The sequence below is a fragment of the Coloeus monedula genome, assembly GCF_965178545.1.
Source record: "Coloeus monedula genome assembly, chromosome: 5".
NCBI classification, from domain to species: Eukaryota; Metazoa; Chordata; class Aves; order Passeriformes; family Corvidae; genus Coloeus; species Coloeus monedula.
In genome coordinates, this window is record NC_138785.1 from 20784241 (window position 1) to 20808993 (window position 24753).

The following is a 24753-nucleotide window of genomic DNA, read 5'->3' on the forward strand; positions in this document are numbered from 1 at the left end:
TGCTGAACAGACTGGCAGACAAACACGCATTGCAGTGCTTTGCCAAAATGTCATTTCAGCACCATAAGCTTTCACCACTAGCTAAGAAAACCTGCCAGCTGCAGTCCTCGACTTTTACAACATCAGCAAGTCACACCAACTACCATCATCACAAATACTCTGGAGGCAATGACTTCCAGATAGGCACAGAATGAATCACATTTAAGCTTCTTACCTTCCAAGGCTTGCACACTCCTTCTTGGCCAGCAGAGGAAAGGAGCATTGAAACATGGCAGAAGATGCTAAGGAGACACTTATAGTAACCTGCTAATACCTGGAAGCTTGTAAAACCTTTACCTTAAGTTGCACAAAATGCCACTTCAAATTTTGCCCAGCTACCATGAGTTACATGAAAACTATTTCCCATCTGAAATTGATGAATCTTTCACACAAAAGTGGGCAAGAACAGGAATACAGTTGGCATGAATATATATCACCCCCAAATGAACTTAAAAGTACTCCTCTCACCAAATAGCACCTTCCTAAGTATTTAGCATGGGGTTGGAAACTATTCAGAACAGGAAAAAGAATTCTGTGAGTACTGCATGAAATCCCATAGATGGATGCATAAGAAAGACAGGGACACTGAAATGGAACTGGTCCCACAGCTAGCCTGAGAGAATTCCATAATGCAATGGCCATACCTACACAGGGGAGATCAACACAGCAGGAATGTGCTGTGGGGGGAATACTAGGTAAGTTACACAGAAACAGGAGATGGAGGATATAGGAGGTGGAAGGGAGACCAGAGTAAAGAAGAGGGAGGAAACAGAGCAGAGTGCAGACAAGCAAACTCATTTAATAAATGCAAAAGGCAGTGTCCCAGTAAAAGGATGGGGAATGTCTTTTGCACTTCTTCCTCCCAAGTTAAAGAAAAAGAAATTAAAAATTGTGTTCTGCTATTTGTAGATATTACAAGTATTATCTCATTAGCATGACATGAACAATTCCTAGTGGAGAATGTGTTTACCCTTCCATCAGCTGGGAAGCAATTCTTTTTGGAGACCAAGGGAGATAGGCATATTCAGTTTAAGATGGGGGTACTTAATTTCTCCACAATCAAAGAAATCTGAGGTTAAGCAATTGCTAGAAAACAAAGAACAATATGATGCCACCCAAAAGCTCCCTAACTCAATCTCTCCACAGGTAATTAGGAATACATTATTGTCAGAAGTAGTGAAGGCAGCAGGTAGATCCCAAACATCAGTCTGCACTAAAATGTTATCTCACAGCATGGAAGCCATTAGGAAACCAGGAAAACTTGCAAGACCTTTACATTAAACTGACATTTGCTCCTGAATTAATGAGGAGCAATAACCTCCAGGATATTGTGATAACAGCTTACAAGTTTTCTTTGCTCAAGTTCTGCTTAAATCACAGCTATCAATGCACTGAAATGCTTTGACAGAAAGAACATGGTCTTCCTTCAAATACTGCTGTTTTGCTCTCTGAGAAAAGATACTGGCAACATGCCCCATAGTAGGAAAAGTATTTTCTCTGCCAACCAGGGAGGTCAAGCATAAGTTGCCATTCAAAGTTCTACCAGCACTTCAGCATACTCTTCAACAAACACAAACTCTGGCACTTCTATCTACAGTCACCCATCTTCCACTGCCTGTTTTTTTCCCCCAAGTATTGTTATTTTCTATGCATATTCATTTCTATCTTGCCTAGCCTAATTTTAAATATTTCAAACAGTGGTGTTCAAAGTGACATAAAATTACTCTACTCAGAAGTCCTACCAGAATGTGCACATACCTGCTTAGAAGGAAGTGACAGGTAAAAACTCTTGCAAAAGAAAGGTAGAAGAAAACCATTGTATTTCCTAGCTGGCTTTACGATCTCTTTACCCCTCCTGTTAATCAGCATATTTTTTGTGAGCATCATTAGCATATTTCATCAAATAAAATTTCCTATAAACATTGGAGTCTGGTTCATACACTCCATGCTGTTCTTTACTATGCCACTATGCAGTATCAACGCATACTAAGCTACATATGGGAGGCTTGCCCATGTGGAAACACCAAGAGAAAACAGAACTGCATTAATGAAACTGCATTAAGCGGCCTCAACTGCAACTGTAATGTACTTCCAAAATAAATTCAAACCACTAAATCAAAGCCACTTGCATTCCAACACTCAGAATTCATACTGGATTCTAACACAATTTCACAGATCTACCGACATTCATACCTCTGTACAACCTAGATGATTCACGAGCTTTCCCATCAAAAATACATGTGCTGTCATGAGGAGGAGATTGGACTGTGTACATAAAGCAGATTCAAAACTTTAATATCACCTACCAGCGGGTGCCTTATGGTCCATAACAAACCAGAGTTTGCTGTTTCTAGAATATAGATTAGCTTTATAGAATGAATTTGTTACAGATATTTTAGTACAACACATCATTAATTCTGAGATCAGTAAGAAAAGCTCTACCAAAATAAATCAGTCCAGCTACACTACAGTCAAAGAGATATGTCAGCTCACTGACAGTTCCACTTCCTCCAAGAATTTAAAGAAACAGCTAATAAAGGCTTTCTCTTAAAAGGCTCTTCTGTGAATCAGCTCCTGAGCAATGTGGATCCCCTAATGGGAAATCTATCCATCATTCTTCCACTCTCAATCAATCTACAGACATTAAAAAAGGAAACATCGCTAACAGCTGCTAAATATCCTTTTTGTTTTGCAGCAGTCACTCACATACATTATGCATAGATCAAGAATAAAGCAATAAGGGAAAAAGAAAAACCTGCCTCAGACTATGTGCTCTGCACATTATGATTCAAATAGAAATTTGAAAGCAAGTGTTGTCTGACTGATGTTCAGCTGTGACTATCTGAGCAAGCCTTCTCCTATAAATCACCTAAACCCTGTTGGTTTCCTTGAGAAAGACCAACTATGTGCTAGTTATCCCACCAGAAACCATGCTATGCAAGCTTGCAGGCCAGGCTGATGGGGCTTTGAGCAACCTGATCTACTGGAAGGTGTCCCTGCTTGTGGCAGGGGGTTTGGAACTAGATGATCTTAAAGGTCCCTTCCAACCCAAATCATTTTTTGCTTCCAAACTGCTGCTGTAATTGCTGCAACACACCAGCCAGGAGTGTCACATCAAAACAATGGTAAGGCCCACCCTGAACAACTAGAAATCCCATCTCTGCATTGCACAAGACAAACTGGCACTGGTTGCATCAGGTAAAAAGGGTTAGACCTACGACTGCATGGCAGGCCCACTATGGACCTAGATCACTGGATATATTTAATCAAACGTATCCATTCTCTCCTGTGACATTTTATTGGAGCCAGAAAGGGTAAGAAGTAGTTGAGGAGGGCAGTTAGATGCTGCTGTGCCCCTACAGCCTGCTTGCTTTACAGTATCTACAGAAAAGCATCAACTCCAGAAGTTAATTGGGTGGAGGCCATTTCTGCATTTGGCACACCAAAATCTTACTGAAGTTTCCTTGCTTAAATCAAGGCTTGATATTTTGCTCATACTAAATGCTCTGGGAGATCAATAAACCTGTTTATTCCAACTGAAGAACAACAGTTTAAGTCTCATGCAACTTGCACTTACCATCCTGCTTTTCCTTGGGGTCTATTAGCCTTTTGGGACTAATGCCAATAGCAAAAAAAGTAATGAAAAAGTAAAAAACCTCTCTATTTCCCTTTCTGAATAAGGAAATCAGGCATCTCTGCTCCACAGCTTTTCCTTAGTGTTTTTAGCCAAGCTTTTCGAAATTAATTGACTAACCTATAGACTGGAAGCATAGGGAATAATGATCCTTCAACAAGTCAAGCATCCTGTACAGTATACTGAAATAAAGATGATCAGAGAACCAGGAGACCTCCATATTCTAGCAAAATACATGGTTCCACCTACAACCAAATCCCGCAATGATTAGACCCATTTTTAGAATCTTATTTACAAAAACCATTAATTTTTAAAGCTTCAGGAATTTTCCCTGTGGCATGTCAGTATTATGGCAAGCAAAGAAAATACACTGAGTAGGTCTCAAAAAAATAAAAAGAGATAAAACAAGAAAATGCCTGTTGGAGCTTCTCAACTACCAAGCTAGGTATTTTTATTGTATGCAGGTAGCAAGGAGAGCACCAAAGCAGTCTTGGGGACTTTAATGTTGGTATTCAAACTTCGGGAACTGATACCCAAGATAACTTAAGTAGAAGTCAAATGTCATCCCTAAGTTATTTCTGCATAAGATTTCTGCAGAAGAGTTTCTAAACTGATCTGTTTCTGTAATCAAAGTGTAAAGTGCAAAACCTCGAGATTTCTCATTCAGCTTTTTTGGTTTCTTGAACTACTGGTGGTAATCAAAACTTTTTTGGGAACACCCCAAAATCTCAATTTGCAATGAGACAAATCAGAAATCTTTACAGAAAAAGTGTAACTTACATTTTAAAAAATTGGTGTTTAATAAAGAAGAAAGGTATCCTTCATTCTGCCACTGAAAGACAAATTTTCAGAGACTCACAGGGTTTGCATTCCTTCTACTGGTAAGATTTCCCAAATGAACAACTAACAGCTGACTGGAGTACACTGTGATGCTTGGTGTCTTAATCAAAACTGAGTTGCTCTCACCAAAATTAAAAGGTGTTTCATCATGTCTTTAGTCTCAGCAATGTGCCATGTCTCATGGAGATTCCCTGTAAAAAGGATCAAAAAGGCTCCTACATATTTGTATATTTGATTATGGTGATTCCCCAAAGTAGATTCATTCACCCTGGCTCTAAACAAAGTATAATGTCTGTGGAAAATTTTGGTGGTTCACAAGATGAGCTGTTCTAGAAAGGAAAAAAAGTAAGACGTGGAATACTCGACACCTGTGGGTTCCACTGCACTGAACGTTTATGCTGGGGCACTGTTTGAACTCTAAGGAACAACAGAAAACACAGGGCGGTGGGGAGGGGCAGATAGAGCAAACTTGCCATCACTTTTAATATTCTGTATTAATTTTCACATTAAATGCAATTAGCAAGGGCTCTTAATATTTTCTCTAAAAGAAAATGCCTAATGCCTAAATTGTTGGTCTTGACACCTAAAGACTTTCTGTGAAAGCTTTGTAATTAAACCAATGAGTTCAATTACCTGCTCTGGAAGCATATTGTCTACCTACTTGCTACCTGCTACTGCAATCTTGTGTTTTCAGTGCTATTTACTGCAAAAATGTTAAATTAAGAGACACTAGAAAAAAAAATTAGCACATGGAGATACCAAAAATGATCCATACAGATCATATGGATCCCAAAAATCTTAAGGACAAGACCTGTTCTTCTATTTACTTTAGTAAAATCTACAGTACATGAAATCCATAGCACTGTATCATCATACAGTACTCAAAGAACCTTGAGGTTTCAGCTTGACTGGGAATTTTCGTGCTAGAACAGTAAAATTATTCAGCATAGAAATCATAGAAGTTGGCTACATCTATTCTTGAGATGCCAGGGAACCAAATGACATGGATTCAGTGACATTAAGAACTTAATTCAATTAGTTAATTACCTATCTGAAAACAACAGACTTTGCAATCCATATTTTGTTTTCATGTAATGCTATACACCAGATGCTTATTTGCTGGTACCCTCCCCTCCCCCCCCCCCCCATTTGTATGCATACATTCAGGCTGACTTACAAATCTCCATTAAATGCAACTAGCAATAATTTTCACTTTTTTAAAACTCATTTAGAAGACACACTGTACACAGAAACAAAACATGCACAGGCACACAATAGATGTTTTGTCACTCAGTAAAATACTGCTTGCAATATATTAGCCCTTTTATAATTAATTTGAGCCTACTAACCACCACTACCCTGGCTGTTTCTAGCAGTGGGTTTCTGCCAAAGCAGCAATCCCCCAGGCAGCCCCAGATGGGCACTCTCAAGTCATCCCTGTCTCTCACTGTCTCAGCTGTCACTCCACACTGCCTGCTTACACCAGCTGCAGGGCAGGTGGGTGACAGCGTGGTGTCACAGCAGCCCTCCAGCCTGGCCTCACTTGGATGCTTAAGCTTGTGCTTCATGCTCCAAAGCACACCAGCTTTTAAGGCTGCACTAGGCCAGCTTGGACAAGTTTCTCAAGAAAGAATTTTACCAAGTATTTGCTTCATATTTCCTTCGCATAATTATTGTTGTAGCCACAGGTTAAAAAAAAAAAAATTTATGAGTGTTTTTAATTATTGAAAGTCAAAACCAAACTTCCATCACGGCACAAGAAAAATGCCAGTCACCATGCAAGACTGTAGGCTTTCACAGAGGCAAGCTGCCTTAAGACATAACCTGACAGAGAAAAAAAAGTTACACTGATACTTTGATTGGATGCCTGGTTGGCATCTTCTGTTATTTCAGAAAAACTCACCCTGTTTCCTTCAAGGGACTTGTGTCCCACTGCTATTCTGGATGCCCACACCTGCCCTACCCAGCTGTCAGTTAACCAGGAAAATCCAAGCAAAAATCTATCTCATGGGCCTTGGAGCTGCAAAGGAATGCAAACCCACTAGGTTTTAAAATAACTTTATGTGACTCAATTTTGGTATTAACATTTTCAAAATGGCTACTCATCCCTTGCAAAACCAGTAAAAGACAGAGGCAAGGCAGACCAGGAGGAGCCACAGATACTCCTCAGCTACATGGCCATACTGCATAGGTGACTGAGACTCTCAGTCTAAAAATATCGGTATCAAGACTCGAATGAATGATTTTACATATCTAAAGAACAAAGCACCAGGTCAGAATAATGTTGCTATTTATAGGAACAATATGCATGCACATTATGGATGTTCTTTCATTTCACAGATGTAATTTTATTCTGTTACAGCCATCAAGACTTAAATATAAGCTTTACAATACAGAGAACAGATTTAAATGAAAGTCAGCAGACATTTGTTTTATACTTTATAATTACAGGGATCTCTCTCTACAGAGAGGGATAAAAAGGCATTAGTTATGGTCAATACTAAAGGGGGTAATTGTGAATTAAAGCAATAATGATCCTGATTACACTGAGTTTCAAGAGCTGTGAACAGAAAAGAATATTCTCATCATAAAACTACGCAAGAGCTTTAGCAGGAACGAATGGCAGAGACTACTGTGACCATGCCATACTCATGTATCCCCTGGCTGTTCATTAGATTCTCCACTTTGCAGATCTTCCCACACAGCTTTCACAAAGGTCCATGACCACATCAAAAGCAACATTTTACTTATAGCTGAATAAAAGAGGACTAAAAAATCCCCCAGGAATATTGATTTGAAATAGAATAAAACCTGTTTGTGAGATGTTTTCCAAGACAATACACCACAGTGACATGAATACCTACCACAACGTAACATCCCTTTTTGCTCCACATCGTAAAGCACCAATAGGATTTGTCAGACAGAGACAGAGTACACTTCAATAAGGATAAAAACCCCAAGTTTTTAAGGATTCAATTTTTACAGCTCCTCTGTACACTAACTGGAAACAAGATATACAATAGAACTTCATGCTAAATTCCATGACAGCTGTATTTTTGTGTAAATACTAAATACTCTTCCTAATCTTATTTTTGTCTAACTCTTAAATGTTCATATAGGAAACAGCACAAAAGGAGGTATTTGTCTCTTCTGGGTTATTTTTGTCTCCAAAAAACACTACACACATTTTGGAAAGCATCATTCCTGACAACTGGGGTCACTTTTCACCTAGTGTCAGTGGAAGAACAAAACTACAGTATATCAGCAACAAAAATGAGGTAACACTTCATATTGCGCAAATACTTATACTCACCTTGGGGCTGGAATAAAAATACCTACAGTGTTCTATAGGATAAGCTAGAGCAAATTTAATCTGGATAGTCGAGAATATTTGGAGGCATTTTTGAGACAGTCAGTCTATTAAGGAAGACAGTGACTCTCCAGCTAGACATTTACTTTAGATGCAGCGTGTCTAACCAGTCAGTGGATTGGTACACAAACCCTTCTCTCTACAACCACAAAGGATACAAAGGAAACCTGAGATTTGCTGTTTGACCTTTCAGCACTAACAGGTTGCTTTTAAATTTGAAGTTACTGGGAAAAACAGTTGTCTTTCCACACAGATACACAGCTATCCTACAGCAGTTGGCCTCCGCTAGAGGCTGCTGAGTTCAGAATCACCACTAGATCACACTTTAAACCATGATCCATGACTAAGACATTTCAGAATAATAAAGTTCCGTGCCTAATCCTACTCAAGTTCCCAAATCCTGAAAGCCACTGAAAATACAAGCTATAAACAGCAGACATGTTCTTTGTTGTTCATTTGTTTGGCATAACACAAATCATCCGGCATTCATACCGCTGACAGACAGAAAACACTCCATCTGCCTCTTCACGAGGCCTTCTTTGCTCACTTCTTCACCTGGAAAAGACTATAAATAAACAAACCTGTTTCGCCAACTGATCCTTCTTCACCAAGCCAGTGGCTGCAGCGATGTTCCCTGCTCCTTCCACTGTTTTCTGCGCCACCGCTGTCACTCCCGTCACCACAGCTCCCCCAACATTAGACACTTGCTCTTTGGTCTTCTCAGCCACTGAGGAGAAACATAAGATGGAAAAACACCTTATGCCTCTGGGAGCTGTAACTTTTTCAGAGAATCTATCACTGACAGCCCAACATCATGAAAAGCCATTACATTTTCTGTACCCCAAGTGGATCTTAAGAAATTAAACTATCCATCTGGTAACGCTGGAGCAGTAGAGGTAAAAATAAACCTTAGCTGGGGCTCAATTTCTTTCATGTGAAAGACATCTGACATTTTCATTCATGTCTAACTGCACTTTAGGGAAGAAAAATCATTATTTAGGTGCTCTTATTATGTCCAACTCACTGTATAATATATCCTAGTTTGGAAACACATTCCAATTAGTCCACCAAACACTTGCTGCATGATACAGGGCACAGAAGACAAGATTTTTTTACATTAGACTCAAAAAAACATTGATTATTCTTTTTATTTTTAAGGTATATTTCATTAAAAAGCAGATCTATCAATGCTCAACCAGAGAATTTCAAATACAACCTTTTATCTGACTCCCTTGAGATTTTTGCCCCAGTGCTGATACATAATATACTAATTTATAAAAAGACTGATTGCCAAAGCAAACTGGATTAATAGCTAACTTCCAAGCCCGAGGGAAACAACAACTCATTTAGCCTACATATACATCAGCAGTTGCCATTCTACCTTTCAGAGTATCACTGGGTTTTTTCTGCTCATTCATCCCCAAGGGCTCTTTCTGACAGCAGCCTGAACTACAGTGACGCTGCTCGAAGAAAAGGGATGGAATGACTTCATGCCTTCAAGTTACATAGCCAGATTTTCAGCAAAACAATCCCTATGTATTCCTCTAAACAAGGGAATGGTCTTCAAAAACATCCATCATATATTTTTTCAATTCTAACTAATCCTATACTTTCCTCCAGGCTAAATCCCATTTGATCCATAAAACGCATTCATGGCTTTATCTGTACCCTTTATGACCATGGGATGGATTCCATTTGAAAGTTAGGCCACCATTTCTGTGTCTTTTTTTGGGAAGCACATATGAAAATTAGACTTTCTGTGGATAAATTACATTTCTTTAATTCCTTACATAAAGAGTATCAGTTGTCCATATCACAGGGCAGACAGCATACATTACCATGATTGATACTAAATGGCAAGAATTAGGAAAAAGCTAGAAAGCTAAACAACATCCCTAATATGCAATTTTAATTAAAGACCCAAATTATAAATATCTGCTGACCGAAAATGGAGGCAGATAATTTAATGCTCATTCTAGCTAAGTTAAAGGGAAAAGTTAGCAACCAATTGAGTATTATCTCTATTATGACCAGGAGCTTTCATTATAGAGCAGAACAACAATTTCCTACACATTGTAGGAAATTAGAAACAGAAGAAATCTGCTTCAAATATCTCCCACACTATACATACTAATAATCTAAAAGTTCACGAGAAATTTATTGTATACATCCACTGCTCTATTGCCATGCTTTTTCCAAGGAAATAAAAAAAAATCAAGAGTGGGTTTTGCTGAAAAGCAAATGTTGCCCTCAGGGAAGGTCTCACTTAATGCTAGTAAGTGCAAAAAGATATCTCTTAAGATGCCCCATTTGATTATTACCAGCTACAGACCACAAAAAGCCTTGAATTCTATGGATAAAATTTATATAGGAAGCTTTTCACTAGTTCATGCAAACATGTATCTTAAGATGTGTGTCCTAATAACACACTTTATCTTGCAAAGCATGGTGAGACCCAATTGTGCTTGGAGTATTTCAGAAAGAAACTGAGTAACATTATGAAACAAACTCATTCATGTTATTCCAAATGGCAAAAAGAACTCTAAAAAATAAAGTAGCATGTTGTAAAAGTAGATTCAAAAATCATATTTTCCAAGAAGTATTTAAATTTTTTAAAAAGTTAAAAAGAAGAGGAGATATGCTTTGGGTACATCTCAGTACTTTTTCTTTTCCTCTGTCTCATTCATTTTCTTGGAGAGCTCCTGGGCTGCATCCAAAGCAGCATAACCAGCAAGTCAAGGGAGGGGATTCTGCCCCTCTGCTCCGCTCTGGTGAGACCCCACCGGCCGTGCTGCAGCCAGCCTGGGGTCCCAGCACAGGAAGGACATGGACCTGATGGAGCAAGTCCAGGGGACATTATCAAGATGACCAGAGGGATGGAGCACCCCTCCTATGAAGGCATTCAGAGAGCTGGGGTTGTTCAGCCTGAAGAGAAGGCTCCAGGAAGACCTACTTGTGACCTTCCAGTACCTAAAAGGAGCCCACAAGAAAGGTGGAAAGGGACTTTTACCGGGTCGTGTTGTTACAGGACAGGAGTGAATGGCTTCAAACTGAAAGAGTGCAGGTTTAGATTTGGAAGAAATTATTTTCTGTGAGGGTGGTGAAGCACTGGAACAGGTTTGCCCAGAGAAGCTGTGGCTGCCCCATTCCTGGAAGTGCTCAAGGCCAGGGGGCCATGAGCAACCTGGTCTAGCAAAAGGCATTCCTGCCCATGTAAGGGGGTTAGAACCAGATAATCTTTAAGGCCTCTTCCAACCCAAACCATTCTATGATTCTATAATTCAGGGTCCTTTTGTTCTGTTAATTTCTTCTGTATGGAAGTGACACACATTGTTTTGAAAACTCCCCCTTCCAAACAATGTTGAATGGCAGAAAACGTAAAGAACAAACTCAGCAGGCTTGATGCTGACAAGAGCTCAGCTGGCCTTCAGCAGACTCATCCTTTCTGATAAAATGATAAAGCATGGTTGTACTGTGTTGATTGTCATAGTCACAATTAGTTTCATTATCTCAGCTCTTAAAGCAACTGCACCTCAAAAGCAAAATATCACAAAACAGAGTGGAACTGAGTACACTGTGAATGCTGCAGTATAATCCACCTGATTCTCAATGCCATTATTAGACCCACATTTCTTATACTATGTTGTCATGGCAAATACAACCACTGTCCAAGAGCAACTATCCGGTGGCTGCTGTTCTCACTACTAACAGTATTTTGGGAAGGCGCTGTCTGAAGTGCATTTTTTCCTCCCAGAAACACATTATCCTAGGAGAGGCTTAGTACATACGAACTCAAATGAAAAAGGAAAGAATCAGGCTGCTAACAGTGTTACTGGCACAACAGTAAGATACTGATAAAAGTAGCAACAAAAGCAGTATATTTAATATTGCTTCTATTTCAGACAGCCATGGTTTAGCCCCAGCTGGCAACTAAGCACCACACAGCTGCCCACTCACTTCCTCCCCCAGCAGAATGGGGAGGAAGAGAATTGGAAAGGTAGAAGTAAGACAACTCATGGGCTAAGTACAGTTAAATTGAAATAAAATAGTAATAACAAATCATAATAAGAAAATAACAGAGAGAAAGATATAAATCCCACAGGCGATGCAAATTAAAACAATTGCTCACCACCAACAAACTGATGCCCAGCCAATCCCCAAGCAGATGACCCCCACCAACCTTCCCCATAGTTTCACTGCTCAGTAGGATGCCATACAGTGTGGAATATCCCTCTGGTCAGCTGTGGTCAGCTGTCCTGGCTGTGTCTTCCCCCAATTCCTTGTGAACCCTCAGCCTCCGCACTGGTGGGGTGAAGTGAGAAGCAGGAAATGCCTTGATGCCTAAGACCTGCTCAGCAATGAGCATCTCTATGTTATCAACTCTGGTTCCAGCACAAATCCCAAACAGCCCCATACCAGGAACTATGAAGAAAATTAACTCCATCCCAGCCAAAACCTGCGCAGACATAGCATAAGAAAGCTGACACAGGAGTTACCATGGAAGATCTCTCACACACTGCTTCAGAAATCAGAGCCATGAAGATAAATTCAGCAAACTATATAAATAGCACAGATTGGCAAAAGCAATCATAGTAAGGAGAAAGCCATCTTTCCTGTCTCTAAGGAATAACTAAACATCATTACCAGAGTGACTCTGATAATGAGCTCCAGCCTGGTGACGCTCCAGCTCTGAAACCCCAGTGACAGGAGAAGAAAAATCAAAGTAGGTTTCCAGTCTCACATATTTTATTTCTTACACTAAGTAGCAATGGCGAAAGCATTAAGGGCACACAAAAAAATCAATTCGGAATGCAAGGGGGTGATTCCAAATAATTAAATTCATCTGAATACCAGGTTGCTTAATGATCTTAAGCCATGAAGTCTTTGTAAAATTGATAAATTTGCATCACAGTGTTGAGAACCACAGTAAAGCAGCTTCTGCAGAGCTTTGCTGTGTTATGGCCTGATTACTACTTCTATCTATGCAGAGACTATCCCTTCCATTAAACGACCCTGGGACAGTGTACAATGAACACACCAAGGCTAACTTTAAGTTCTAATACTGACTATAGCACTGGGCAAAAAGTATTAGCATTGAAGTTGACTTTTCCCTACTTATTACAGACAACTGGGTAGCATATGGTATCAATGTAAAACCTCTGGAGCAATTCAAAACAACTACTAGTTGCTTTCAACCTTGGACAGTAAAAGTAGATTCAAACCACAGAACTTCTCTGAATTAATGAAATTACTCTTACTGTACCAAATATACTTTTGAGTACGTGTTTCAAACAGTAAGTTTCTCTTAAGTACTTGAAGAGTTCACTTACAAAGATGCCACAAATATATTGGTAGTTCTTTAATTTATGCAATTTTCTGTAAGATACCTGAGGGAGTTAAAGAGCAGGACACCAATGAATAAGAACGTTAAGAAGAATAGGAATGATCAGATAAAAGAATTAAGAAAAACACTTCACTATTGGTTTATAACTTTCAATATTGTGTCTTCAGTCAATTTTAGGACACAGACACATGGTTGAGGGACTAAGAGCTTTTTGGTTCTGATTTATTTACAAGCAGTAAATATTTGTAAATAGTAAATATTTAAAATAAAGTAAATACTTGCTTTATTTAGAATATCAGGAGATGGACTGTAAATGGATCATCTATGATACAGTTCATTTTTGGGAGATAAAATGGGTGAATTATGCATTTACAGTCAAAGGCCAGGAGACATATTAATTACGAAGGCAAGTCTAAACACAAGCAAACATCCCATAAAACCAATAAGCAAAGCTGCTTTATCATCAGAACTTCTGAGAAAAGGTGACCTGACAAATAACACACTCACCATATTCCTGTGAACCACAGCCTGGAATCCTCATTTCACAGTATCTTGATGTCACTAAACCTGGTACAATCAGGTCACATTTAAAGCAAGAAACACCTAATTTTGGGTTTGGAAATTAACTGACTGAAGAATGCATTTAGGTTTTTTAACTCTTTAAGGCATGTCATTTCACAGGCATTTCACCAGCATAGAGGGTTAACCCACAGCTTACTCAAAAATAGCAAAACAATCAAGATTTTGGAACTCAGACAGCAAGAAAAGACTGACTGCACAACTGTGCACATACTCATTTTGATCTGTAATTCTATTTTGCATTTGATTGTCTCCAACCCCTTGAGCCATTTTTGTTTACATAAAGTGTTTACTTCACCTCAGGTTTCACATGATGAACAGGGGAGTTAGTATCATAAGACCACCACAACCCCAGTCATATGAAAAGAGACAAGTAGGTCTTTACAAGCGACTTAAAAGGCATTTTTATCACATTAACTGTAACAGCACTGATTTAAATGGATTTGATTTCTACAGCAACTTCACTACCATCTCTGAGTGTCTTCATATTACACCTCAGAATCACTACAGTGAACCCAAATCTGTTTTTATCTACTTTCTCTACTTGCCAGAACAGCTATTAATAGACTTGTTATTATTTTTTTTTCTTAAAACGTGTCCAAGCAGTTCCTCTATTCTTACACTAGCAAGTCCATGCTGTTTCATTTTGGAAGCCATGCTCTCTAGGTTTTGCCTGAAGTCTTCTCTTCTCACAGCCACATTTCAACCTGTTCACCCCCTGTTCATTTTCCATTTTCATTCAACAGCCAAACTAATCCCAAGCAGCCTGAAAGGCCAGAAGGAAGCAAACTGTGGCACAGAACCCATTATTCCCAAGCTTTGGGCATTTTGCTTTGTGTCACTTGTTTCCTAAAGTGTGTGAGGAGCAGCTACTGTTTTGCCTAACAGTAACTTTGTCACATTTTCTATTCATAGGCACAGCATGTAACAGAGGTGTTCCCCTTATGTTTAGCTTTATAGTCTGTTTTGTACCTTCCAGAACAAAATTCAAAATCTTTTCAAACCTGTTAAAAATTCTATTCACCTATTGAAAATTTCCTGCCTCACTAAACATATTGCCACCACATAAAGAGAGGTACAGCATTTGAGACCAGCAGTTTCTTTCAGGATGAGGGAGAGAAGTCCCCCACTGAGTCAGCCCACCAGAAGCCCAGTGCTTCAGCATGTTTCATACACACGCAAATGCCCTTGACTTTGACTCTATCACATCCCAGCTTGGTGAACACCACCTCTATTAACTTGCTTCCTACTGCTGTCAGTTGCTGCTCCCACATCTCTGATATTGGATATATGTGCCCCAAATCTCATTCTACTGCAATCCTCTGCTGGTCATAGAAATGATCCCTCTGAATATTTCTCTTAATTGAGGTTTAACAAGCTGAGATTTGGTATCTCATAACAGCATGCATGCTCAGCCTGAGGCCAAACTCTGAAAGACCATCCTAGATACTCTGTTCTGTTTTGTTACTAGAAATGCTCTTGACTGACTTTTCAATCACTTATGTGGGTTGTGTATTAAGTAGTGACATTTGTTTACCTACCATTGTTTATCCTTTGCTTTGGCTTATGTGAGAACAGCTGAATGATACACCAGCTGTACACTAAGGAAAAAAATCCTTTTCTGCTACTTATTTGTTTTCTAATTTGTCAGGGGAAAAGCAACTTACATTTCTTGACCATGCATTCCCTTTACATCACCAGAACTCCCACATTCTATAGCAGAAAATTACACATTTTATTCAATGCCCTATGGTCAGTTAAGGCTTTTCTGCACTCTGTATAAATCAAAGACTTCCATTCTTTTTGCCCCTTAAAACAAATTTTTGGTTATTGGTTACAGTTCATACCTAAAATGATCCCTGCAAATCAATTTAAAATGCAAATCTACTCTTTTTTGGTGTAGAAATGCTATTGTGAATATACATGCATGGCATTAAATTCCAAGTTTCAAAGTGCTCTTGCTACTGAGAGATTAGTCAGTTTTAAAAAAAACATTTCAAAACACACAACTGTGACAAATTCAAATCAAAACTCTGAAATTTGTTTCTTTCCTGTAAGCCATTTCCCTTCAATCTTCCCACCCAACCAGATCTCTCAATTTTCCTATGTATTTCTCACTTTCACAAATTGCAGTGCTCTCAAAAACCTAGAATTTTTGAGAGCTAAATGGCTGGTTAATCAGATGTAGGAAAGAAGTTGAAATCAAGAGATAATTATCTTACCTGTTGTGACACCATGAACTACTCCTTCCTTGGTCCTGGAACCTAAAGAAAGAAAAATATTAGGTTGAGAATGCATATTCTTAAGTACTGGTAAAGACTAGATAGATGATAAAGGGGGATTAATATGTAGATTACATACAGTTGCACACAATATTTTCCAAGGTTATTAAAAGAAATCAAAAAGAAATTCTGTCTAAGAGAAGAGGCAAAGCCATCAGTAAAGAACACCTGCATGGATGGGTACTGACTGTGGAAAGGTGAATAATAGTGGAAACACTTCTGCAGTACATACTGCCTTCCTTGCCATTTTCTTAACAGCTGCATTAAGCTTCCCACCTGGCAAACTCACAGAGATGACTGCACAGAAACCATGCTAACATCCTAAGGAGGGTCATGCATGCATTTGGAGAAGCTCTGAGCCACAGTTTCCAGAAGATCCTTACAGTTTCACCTTTGCCCAATCTCAGTTTGCAGGGGTTGACAACCACTACTGAACTACAGAAAGGCCTAGAGGTTAAATTCACAGGGAGCTGATAGTGCTAGCCAGATTTAGACATCAACTAATCCAGAACAGAAACTTCAAGCAGGAGATTGGTCCCACCCAAGGTCTGCTACATCCAGTGTCCTTGTTGTCACAAGCACATGTCACAGCTCACACCTGATTTGCAGGCAGCAACCTCGAACTCGTGCTAGACTGAGCCATAACACAAGACAAGTTGTGTAAGCAATGTAACCCTGCCACGCTTAAGACCAAATTGACTTCTGCAACACACATGCAAAAAAACCTTGACTTTTTAACATGCTGCATGAAAAGGAACAATTTCCTGCGTCTTTAAGAGGAAGAGAAACAAATTAGCACCTACTGCTGTTTAAAACATAATTTGGTGTCTTTTTTCCCGACCGGCCCTCTTCTTGCCCTTGTCAGGTTCCATAATTTGGCTACATTTCAGGGATTAGTATCCATCTGTGACCTATGATGATTAACAGTGTGCAATTAACAGAGTTTATGGCTCCTAGTTAATCATCTTACCTAGTCTGCCAGAGATAGGATGACATTTTATTTTTCTTACTAACACAGAAATAACCTTATTTGTAATGCAATTTTTTTGCTGTCATTCAGTATTTGAGACATTATAATTTATACTTCTGACTTTACCCTTTTAACATAACAGAATAAAATGCATGAGCAGAAAAATATTAGAAAAGAGGCAACCTTTTGTCCAAAATTCTTTACAATAATACAATTAAACACAGAAATCCAATATAAGCTCATTCATCAATATGTCCTATTTGCTACTATTGCAAATTTATGGAACTTTAGCCATGTAGTTCTGGCACTATTAGATTGATTACACGATTGAAAAGGCTCTGTTACCCATGAGCAAGAGTAGAATAAGAATCCATGATAAACACAAGTAAAAAAAATATTGCATCAAGTAAAATGAAATATTCCGTTAGCTAATTATGAAGTTAAACAGCCAAGAAGTCTTTTTCCCTTCATTCCAATTTTCTCTTTAGAAAAAGCTTGCTTTCTCTCACTGAAAAATATTTACCATTGAACAATCAGAAGTTTCATTATATGCAAAGTGTTCACCTCTAAGGACTTGTTTTAGGACTTTGGTTCTCAATTTTGTACCACCATGAGACCTGAAGAAGCAAAGCACATGCTGGAATTCAAGCAGATGATGATTCTACTGACTTCTAGCAACTGAACACCACTGCAGGCTTACAGTGTGTCTATTGGAATACTTAATATTCAGCACATGCTTTTAAATGCATTGTTAGACCTGGCCAGTCTCTCATTCATGTTGTTGAACTGACTGTTTGCAAGGCAAGCCACTAAAGACATGGAAAACCCTGAATGAGCAAGTACTCAGTTCCCTAAAGCCAGGAAGAGATGGATGGTATGACAGAAGTCCCTGAGGACCCGTACAATGCACACATCTCCAGAGGGACCTATTGCAAGTCAATTCTTACATCACTTGCTCTGATGTATCACTGCTATAGCCACAGCTCACACAGACAGGCTTTTCTTTAAAAAAGCTCAGCTCACAGACCCATATGGAACAGGGGTATGTATAGCCAGATCCATTAACTGGCAAACAACCAGCTAGCTGGTGTTCCAGACCCTACAGCATATGTTAGAGCTCAATAGTACTTGCCCCACTGCTGCACACTTGCATGCAAGTAGCTGTTTCTGCCGTCACAGCTACAACAGCATCCAGAAGCACATGAGGATCTGCCAGAACGGGCCTATAAATAACAACAGTTGAATTCAGTAGGACAACTTCTGGCTGGCCATGAAGGAAAGTTGGTTGTCCTCATTGTTTCTGGGAGAAAGTAGCTGTCTTTCATTCTGGCATTCCCAAAATAGCAATAGTCTTGCTCATGTACCCTGCACAACAAGGGGAACAGAGGAATCAGAGTAGGGATACTATAAAGACCAAGGAACATGACTCTGACCTAAGCCACTTAGAAGCAATAGTAGCACATGGTAATGCTACTTTTCCTAGATATAGTACAAGTCTGTGTGCGGGGAGGCAGAAAACTAAACGGCATATTTGCTTTTTTTCCCAATTATAAAAAAATACCAGAGTCTCTTCTTCATTTATTATCATTGCTGTCACTGTGCCAGAATGAAAGAATGTATCAGCAGTTTGTAAATACATTCATTTCTGGACTATTTGAGAAACCAACAGACTTTTCACATTGCTTAGTCACAGCTGGTTAAAGGCAGGGAGACCTAAGTCCAAATTAGGGGAAGGGGCAATCAATATTCAAGGAAAACACTTGCTTCCAAGTCCTCAAGCCCATTACTCCACCAGCCAGACCTTGAGTCCCTTGACTACTCTCCTGGCCTTTCTACTACCAAAGGAAAATAAGAAACACTATGAAAAGAGTGCAGTGGAGGAGTTTGGATGGCTTTGCCAAATAGGTCATGACTGCCCTGTTCTACTCTAAGGCCATGTGCCAGCACAGGGAGTAGTAAACAACTCTGTCAGCCACCCTGCTGCTAATAAACTATTCCTTTGTTCTGCAAGCTTATGACACACCAAAAACGATCAGACTGGAAACTTCCATTCCTGAGCACTGAACACGCACTCAAGAGTCAACTGAGCAAAAGTTTTAGCTCCCTGGAAGCACACATGAAGTTCAGCAGACATTTTGAAGACTGCACCACCAAGAGTGTGCAAGCACATCCTTCTTACTCAGTTCCTGGTTTCAAAGTGAGTGGGGATCAAGAGCTGTTAGTGTGAAGAGAGGAAGCGAGTGGCAGCATGTAAAGGATACAGAAAGATGCAGTTTTAAATTTACAGCACACACAGGACTGCTGAGCCTCAGTCCTCCTTTCCAAACAAGGACCAGGCCATTGTTTGACATCAAGAAAGGTCCTGATGCTGTGCTTGAATGAGTTGAGAGAACCACCAATTTCAGTTGCTCAGTGCTGAAGCCCATTAGCAGAAGAACTTAAGGATAAAAAAAACCAACACCCAACACTTGAAAGCATAAAAACATTGTAGACTGTATTGAAGGGATCTTGGGTACTTAAAAGGAGGATGGACAGTGGACTGAGGAAAGAAAGAAGAGATTTCAGCATGGAAAGGGAAAAAAAATCGTCAATCCTCCAATACACTGCTCTTCCACAGAGCTCTAAGTTTCTCCCTCTGTCAAGGCAAATTTTCCTTGCGCCAAAAAAATACTAAAACCAAAACAAGAATAAAAGAATTACAATGACCACACTTCATCCCAAACAGCAGCTGTTGTTAATAGAACTCTTACCAGGTAGAATTAGGTTATAATCTCACACTTAATAGTTAACAGCAGCCTGGACAGAAGGTTCCACATGTTTTCCACATTTACTTAAATTGCACTGATTTCAGTAGGAAACCACATCACCTAGGGGATCTGGATGAAAGACTTTGCATCTTCTTAATTCTCCAGCAGCAATGGGAGGCTGAATGTTATGAAACTGAAAATGATTAACAGGTCCCACTCAGCCCAGTGTTGTTAGGTTCTTTTTGCAAGATGTCAGGCAGCTTTCACAGCACAATCCGGCTGTGAATCTCAAATCTGAAAACCCAACTGATAGAAAAATGGAGTGAGAAGTGAGCTCTAATGAATTGTGCTGCTCCTCTCCTCATAAAGGGGCTTCAGACCTTTTGCACTGCAATCATTATCAGCCTGCAGAACAAAAGATTATCACACCGGCCTTTGCTAATGCTGCACATGGGAAGAGACACCTCTGATGTGTGCTTGGGAAGTAGACTGAGAAACATCCAGCTCCTTATTTCCCTTACCCTACCTGAACTTGTTGACACCTCCTGCCAGTATGGGCAAGCACACAACTGGACATGAGCTGCCAGATCTTCTGGAGACAACTTCCAACCAAAGGCTCTTTTGCCTGCATGACAAACTGTGCACTTAACTCTCTCCTCCTGCAAAGGAGGCATCTGGTAGGAGAAGGATCCTCCACCATTACTACAGTCACATGCACAGGTCCCTACCATGGCTCAGGGCTCTCCTAACCCCAGTAATTTATTCTTGAAAAAAATAGCAAGCCTGCCCTCCAAAGTTCAACCTCAGCAAAAGCATCTCTGAAGACAACAGGAAATCTGTTGTCTTTGGGAGCAGAACTAGGTTCAAATGTTATTATGGTCTGAATAACAGGTCAGGTACAGAGATTAATTTAGCATACAATGCAGGTTGCTAATACAAAGAAATCAATCACCCCAGAAGCACTGCCAGAAGAAAACAAGGCAACAAAATAAAGTTCCACCTTTGGAAAATCATTCCAACATGAAGCACAATATACAGTGGAAGAACATCTATTTTAATATCTTGAAAATGAGCAAACACTCATTTTAAAATAGATTCATCCTACAATTAGTGTTCAAAATTACTGCCATCCCTGTTGGCAAGAGCACCGAGCTTTGCTATGACTTAAAAGGAGGGAAGTATGTTCCAAATGAGTAGTCCACACTATCTGGAGCAGAAATAATTTCTTACAGACTGGCACTAGCCTGCAACAGCAGAGGGAATCCAAAAAAGGCACTGGAATACCAGAGACCTCAGTACTTCCATTGAAAAGAAATGCCTCTGGTTTTCAGCTCTGTTTAACTTCTGATACGTGTGCACATCTCCCTCGGTACACACAGCGTCCATTACAGAACTGACCTGCTACAAAATCAACAGAACAGAAACGACCTACAGAAAAGGTTATCCTTTCCCCCTCCACTCTTTTATAGACTAGCTTTTTTTGATGAATACGAGAAACAGATCCATAATCACTTTTTTATAAATAACCACTTACTCATATAGTCTTGGCAGATTGTTTTTCTGTGAATTTTTCATGACAGCATTTGCAAGACAGTCCTCTAAAGCCCGATACTTGCGAAATGAAGATGACTATCACACATGTACCAGTCTGGGATTTGAAAAGAATTTTATCCCTGGCTCTATGCAAGACATGTGTGGTCTAGAATAAGACACTTAACTACTGCTTTGCTACCTTGGGGTCTACCTACCCTACCTCTAACTGTAGAAGCTCTTCCTTGAGAAGTCATGGAAAGTATCTGCCATGAATTTGCACTAGTAACTACAGAGCATGAAATTAATTTCAGAAGATAACACTTAGCCATACAAAATGTTACTGTCAACACACCAAGCAGTCAGCATGTTTACTACTCAGCTCCCAAGCTAACCTCTCAAGTATCTTCTGAAATCCTATTCAAGCCCCACATGTTCTGTAGAATGCTGTGAAGCCATCTTCACCTCCAGCATTTACATTTTTTGTATTTATTTTTACTGCACCAACCAGCCCTTCAGCCTTGATCTGGCAAACTTCTTGTGTGGAGTGCCAGCCAGCAACCTGCACTGTAAGGCACCTCCCATGACACAACCTCGTTCAGGATGGTGTTACCCACGTGGCTCCTCCACTGAGCAGCAATGCATGCCCAGCCCGTGACACAAGAAGCAACATTTGGCTTTAAAGAACCAGAGCTTGTGAAGGCACAACTTTCCTCTTGTTTCTTTTGCAATGGTCTCCTATGAGCAATTACATATTTTTTTGCAGAATAGGTCTGATGAGGATCCAGCTGTGAATGTCTGGGTGCACCAATGAGCAGTGTGCTCTCTGCTGCCCACCTACCCACATAGAGGACTCCCTCTTTCGTCTTTCCTGCTGCCTCTGCCACACCCTGCTTGGTTTTTTCTGCTGCTGCTACGACTCCCTCCTTTGCCTTGGAAAGCCCTTTCATGAACACATCCATGGCTGAAGACTTTCTTCACACAGCTCTAGAAAAAAAAAAAAAAAAAAGACAGTACACACTTTCAGTAAGGTTTTTCCAGCTTTTTATCCCAGAAAGGGGAAAAAAATATTCTAACTGAATGGGAACACAATTACTTTAAAATTATATTATTTATACCCCCAAATTGTATAGCGATATGAAACAGATATCCTATTTCCACAGAATCTTACAGAGAGGTTGCCAATAATGCAGTTCTGATTGGAAGATGGATTCATTGACACAAGTACCTTCCTTGCCTATGAAGGCATCATTTCTTCCAGAGGACAGCTCTGTTCATGCTCTGATTGCAAGATTTAGCCCTGTGATCTGATGATACTCCACCTCCCAACCAGAGGAAAAAAAAAAAAAAAAACAACTTAAAGAAACACCAGCAACTTAAACAAACAGACCAACCTGAAAACCAAACCACATAAACCAAAACCTCTTGTAAATGATAAATGTTTACTTGTTGTAAAAAAACTGCCATTACAATCCAGGATTGGAGGAAACAAAAAATGCTGCATTTCCAGTAGTCCAGCATTTTACACATAGTCTACATCACTCTTTTGGAAACTGAGTTTTCCTGAATGGGTTCCTTGCATGCACCACAACTCAGAAAATATTTTACTAAAAAAGCCAAAGCAAGAACACAGGATTTTAAAAGCACTGCACTAAAGCTACCAAGAAAGTCCTCTGGCAGCAATACAATTCAGTGCCACACCGAAACCACCAAAATAGTAATTAAAACCCAGAATCAGTGTCCCTTCAACAAATCCATTATCAGTAGTCCTTTCTCTTCCTCCACCCACACAGACAGAAGTGCTGCCTGTTATCTTCTTTGCCAGAGGCGGAGTAGGAGGAATGGATGTCTAGGAAGGCAGCTGGGCTGTCGCAGCTTTCTACTAACTCGTGACGAGCGTGCGAAGAAAGGCAGTGTTTGCGCTCCAGCCAAACTGCCCACGGTACCTGCCGCCCTGGGGATGGCGAAGGGGGGTGCCTTATACCCAGCACCGGGGGGAGGCAGGACCCGGCCCGCGGGACCCCCTGACTCCTCCGCCGGGAGGGTCCCCAGGTCCGTCCCCGGGGCAGCGCCGCGACCAGGTGCGGGGGCACCTGGGGACCACGGGTGTGTATCAAATAACACACGGACACCTGCAGAGGCAGGGAGGGAGGGAGCAGCGCGTCGCGCCCATATATATGTGTGTATATGTAGATACACACGTACAAACAGATACATACATACAAATACATACACACAGTGAGGCACCTACCGAGGAAAGCAGAGCGGCGCGACCATATGGGCATCCACCGGCTCCCGCGGACACGCCGTCGGCACACGGCGGACACGGCGCCCGGCTTCTCCTCCCTCCCCCGTGCCCACCCGAGGACGTGCAACAGGAAATATCAGTCTAGCTATCTTAGGTATTATCTATATATAGCTCTCTAATTCTATGCACACACACAGGCGCACCCCGTGCGGCTCCGCAGCCCCAGCCCAGCCCCCGGCAGCGCGGACGCCGAGCGGAGCCGCTCCCCGCCCGAGCCCGCGCCCCGAGCGGCCCCCGCGGCCCCGCCCTGCCCCGCACTCACCGCCGGGCTCCTCCGCCACCGGCGACCGACCCGTTCCGAGCGGGCGTGGGGCGGCGCGGGGTGCGGGCAGGCGGCGGGCGAGGCGCGGAGCGGCCCGAGGGAGCTGCCCCTGCTCAGCACATCCCGAGGCGGGGAGCGGGCCGGTTCTGCTGGCACCACCCCGGCGGCAGCCCCGCAGGCGGCGAGTGCCGGCGAGAGGCGAGGGCGGGGGGCGGGAGGATGCGCCGCGGGAGGGAGGGAGGAGCGGAGGCTTTTGCCACGCTCCCTGTTGAGTATGCGCCCCCCGCCCGGCCCCCTGCGCCCACCCTATCACGTCCTCCGTGGCAGTGAGGGGGGCGGCGTGATAAACTGGGAGCACCTGTTCCATAGACGCAGACCGAGAGAGAAGGGAGGGTAAGAGGCAGGTCAGGCGACTTGGGCCCCCTGGGACTCCGCACAGTCACCACTCCCTCCAAAGGCTGGAGTGCCTCATCTTAGAAGTGTAAGGAAGCTGTTGATGAGGCACACCCCTGTGTCACTTCACCAAAGCCGTAGGAAATCTTCTCTCAGGATCTAATCGCTTTTTCATCTATTTCCAGATCTTCAACCCTGAATGACTGCAGTTCAATGTGACCTCACAAGGTTCATGATCCCAGCTCATTTTAAGCGCGGGAGGTGGTGCTCTTGCAGGCGTATTTTGAGTCTTAACTATTGCGCACACATACAAGAATTTTTATCCCAAATGAAGAGCAGACTTGCCCTACACCTCTGCCAGCATCGTCCACCACACAGTCTATGGCCACTGCCACCCAAGTCTTAAGTTGATGCAGAGAAGTCACCTTCTCCCCAGAAAGGGAAACCTATCAAAC

The 24753-nt window shown here is 41.2% G+C and overlaps 1 protein-coding gene across 2 annotated transcripts in view; it reads right to left on the minus strand.

Annotated features, from left to right (window-relative positions):
* The window catches only part of SNCA (synuclein alpha), a 63959-nt gene extending 39913 nt beyond the window's left edge, over positions 1–24046 (minus strand). For both annotated transcript variants that reach the window (XM_082282573.1, XM_082282574.1), the window contains exons 1-4: positions 23906–24046; positions 22177–22322; positions 16029–16070; positions 8465–8610 (exon numbers count right to left, since the gene is read on the minus strand). In XM_082282573.1, coding sequence (XP_082138699.1) covers positions 8465–8610; positions 16029–16070; positions 22177–22297 — 309 coding nt within the window. In that variant the 5' untranslated portion in view covers positions 22298–22322; positions 23906–24046. The remainder of the gene's footprint in view (positions 1–8464; positions 8611–16028; positions 16071–22176; positions 22323–23905) is intronic.
* Between the last annotated feature and the right edge of the window lie 707 nt (positions 24047–24753).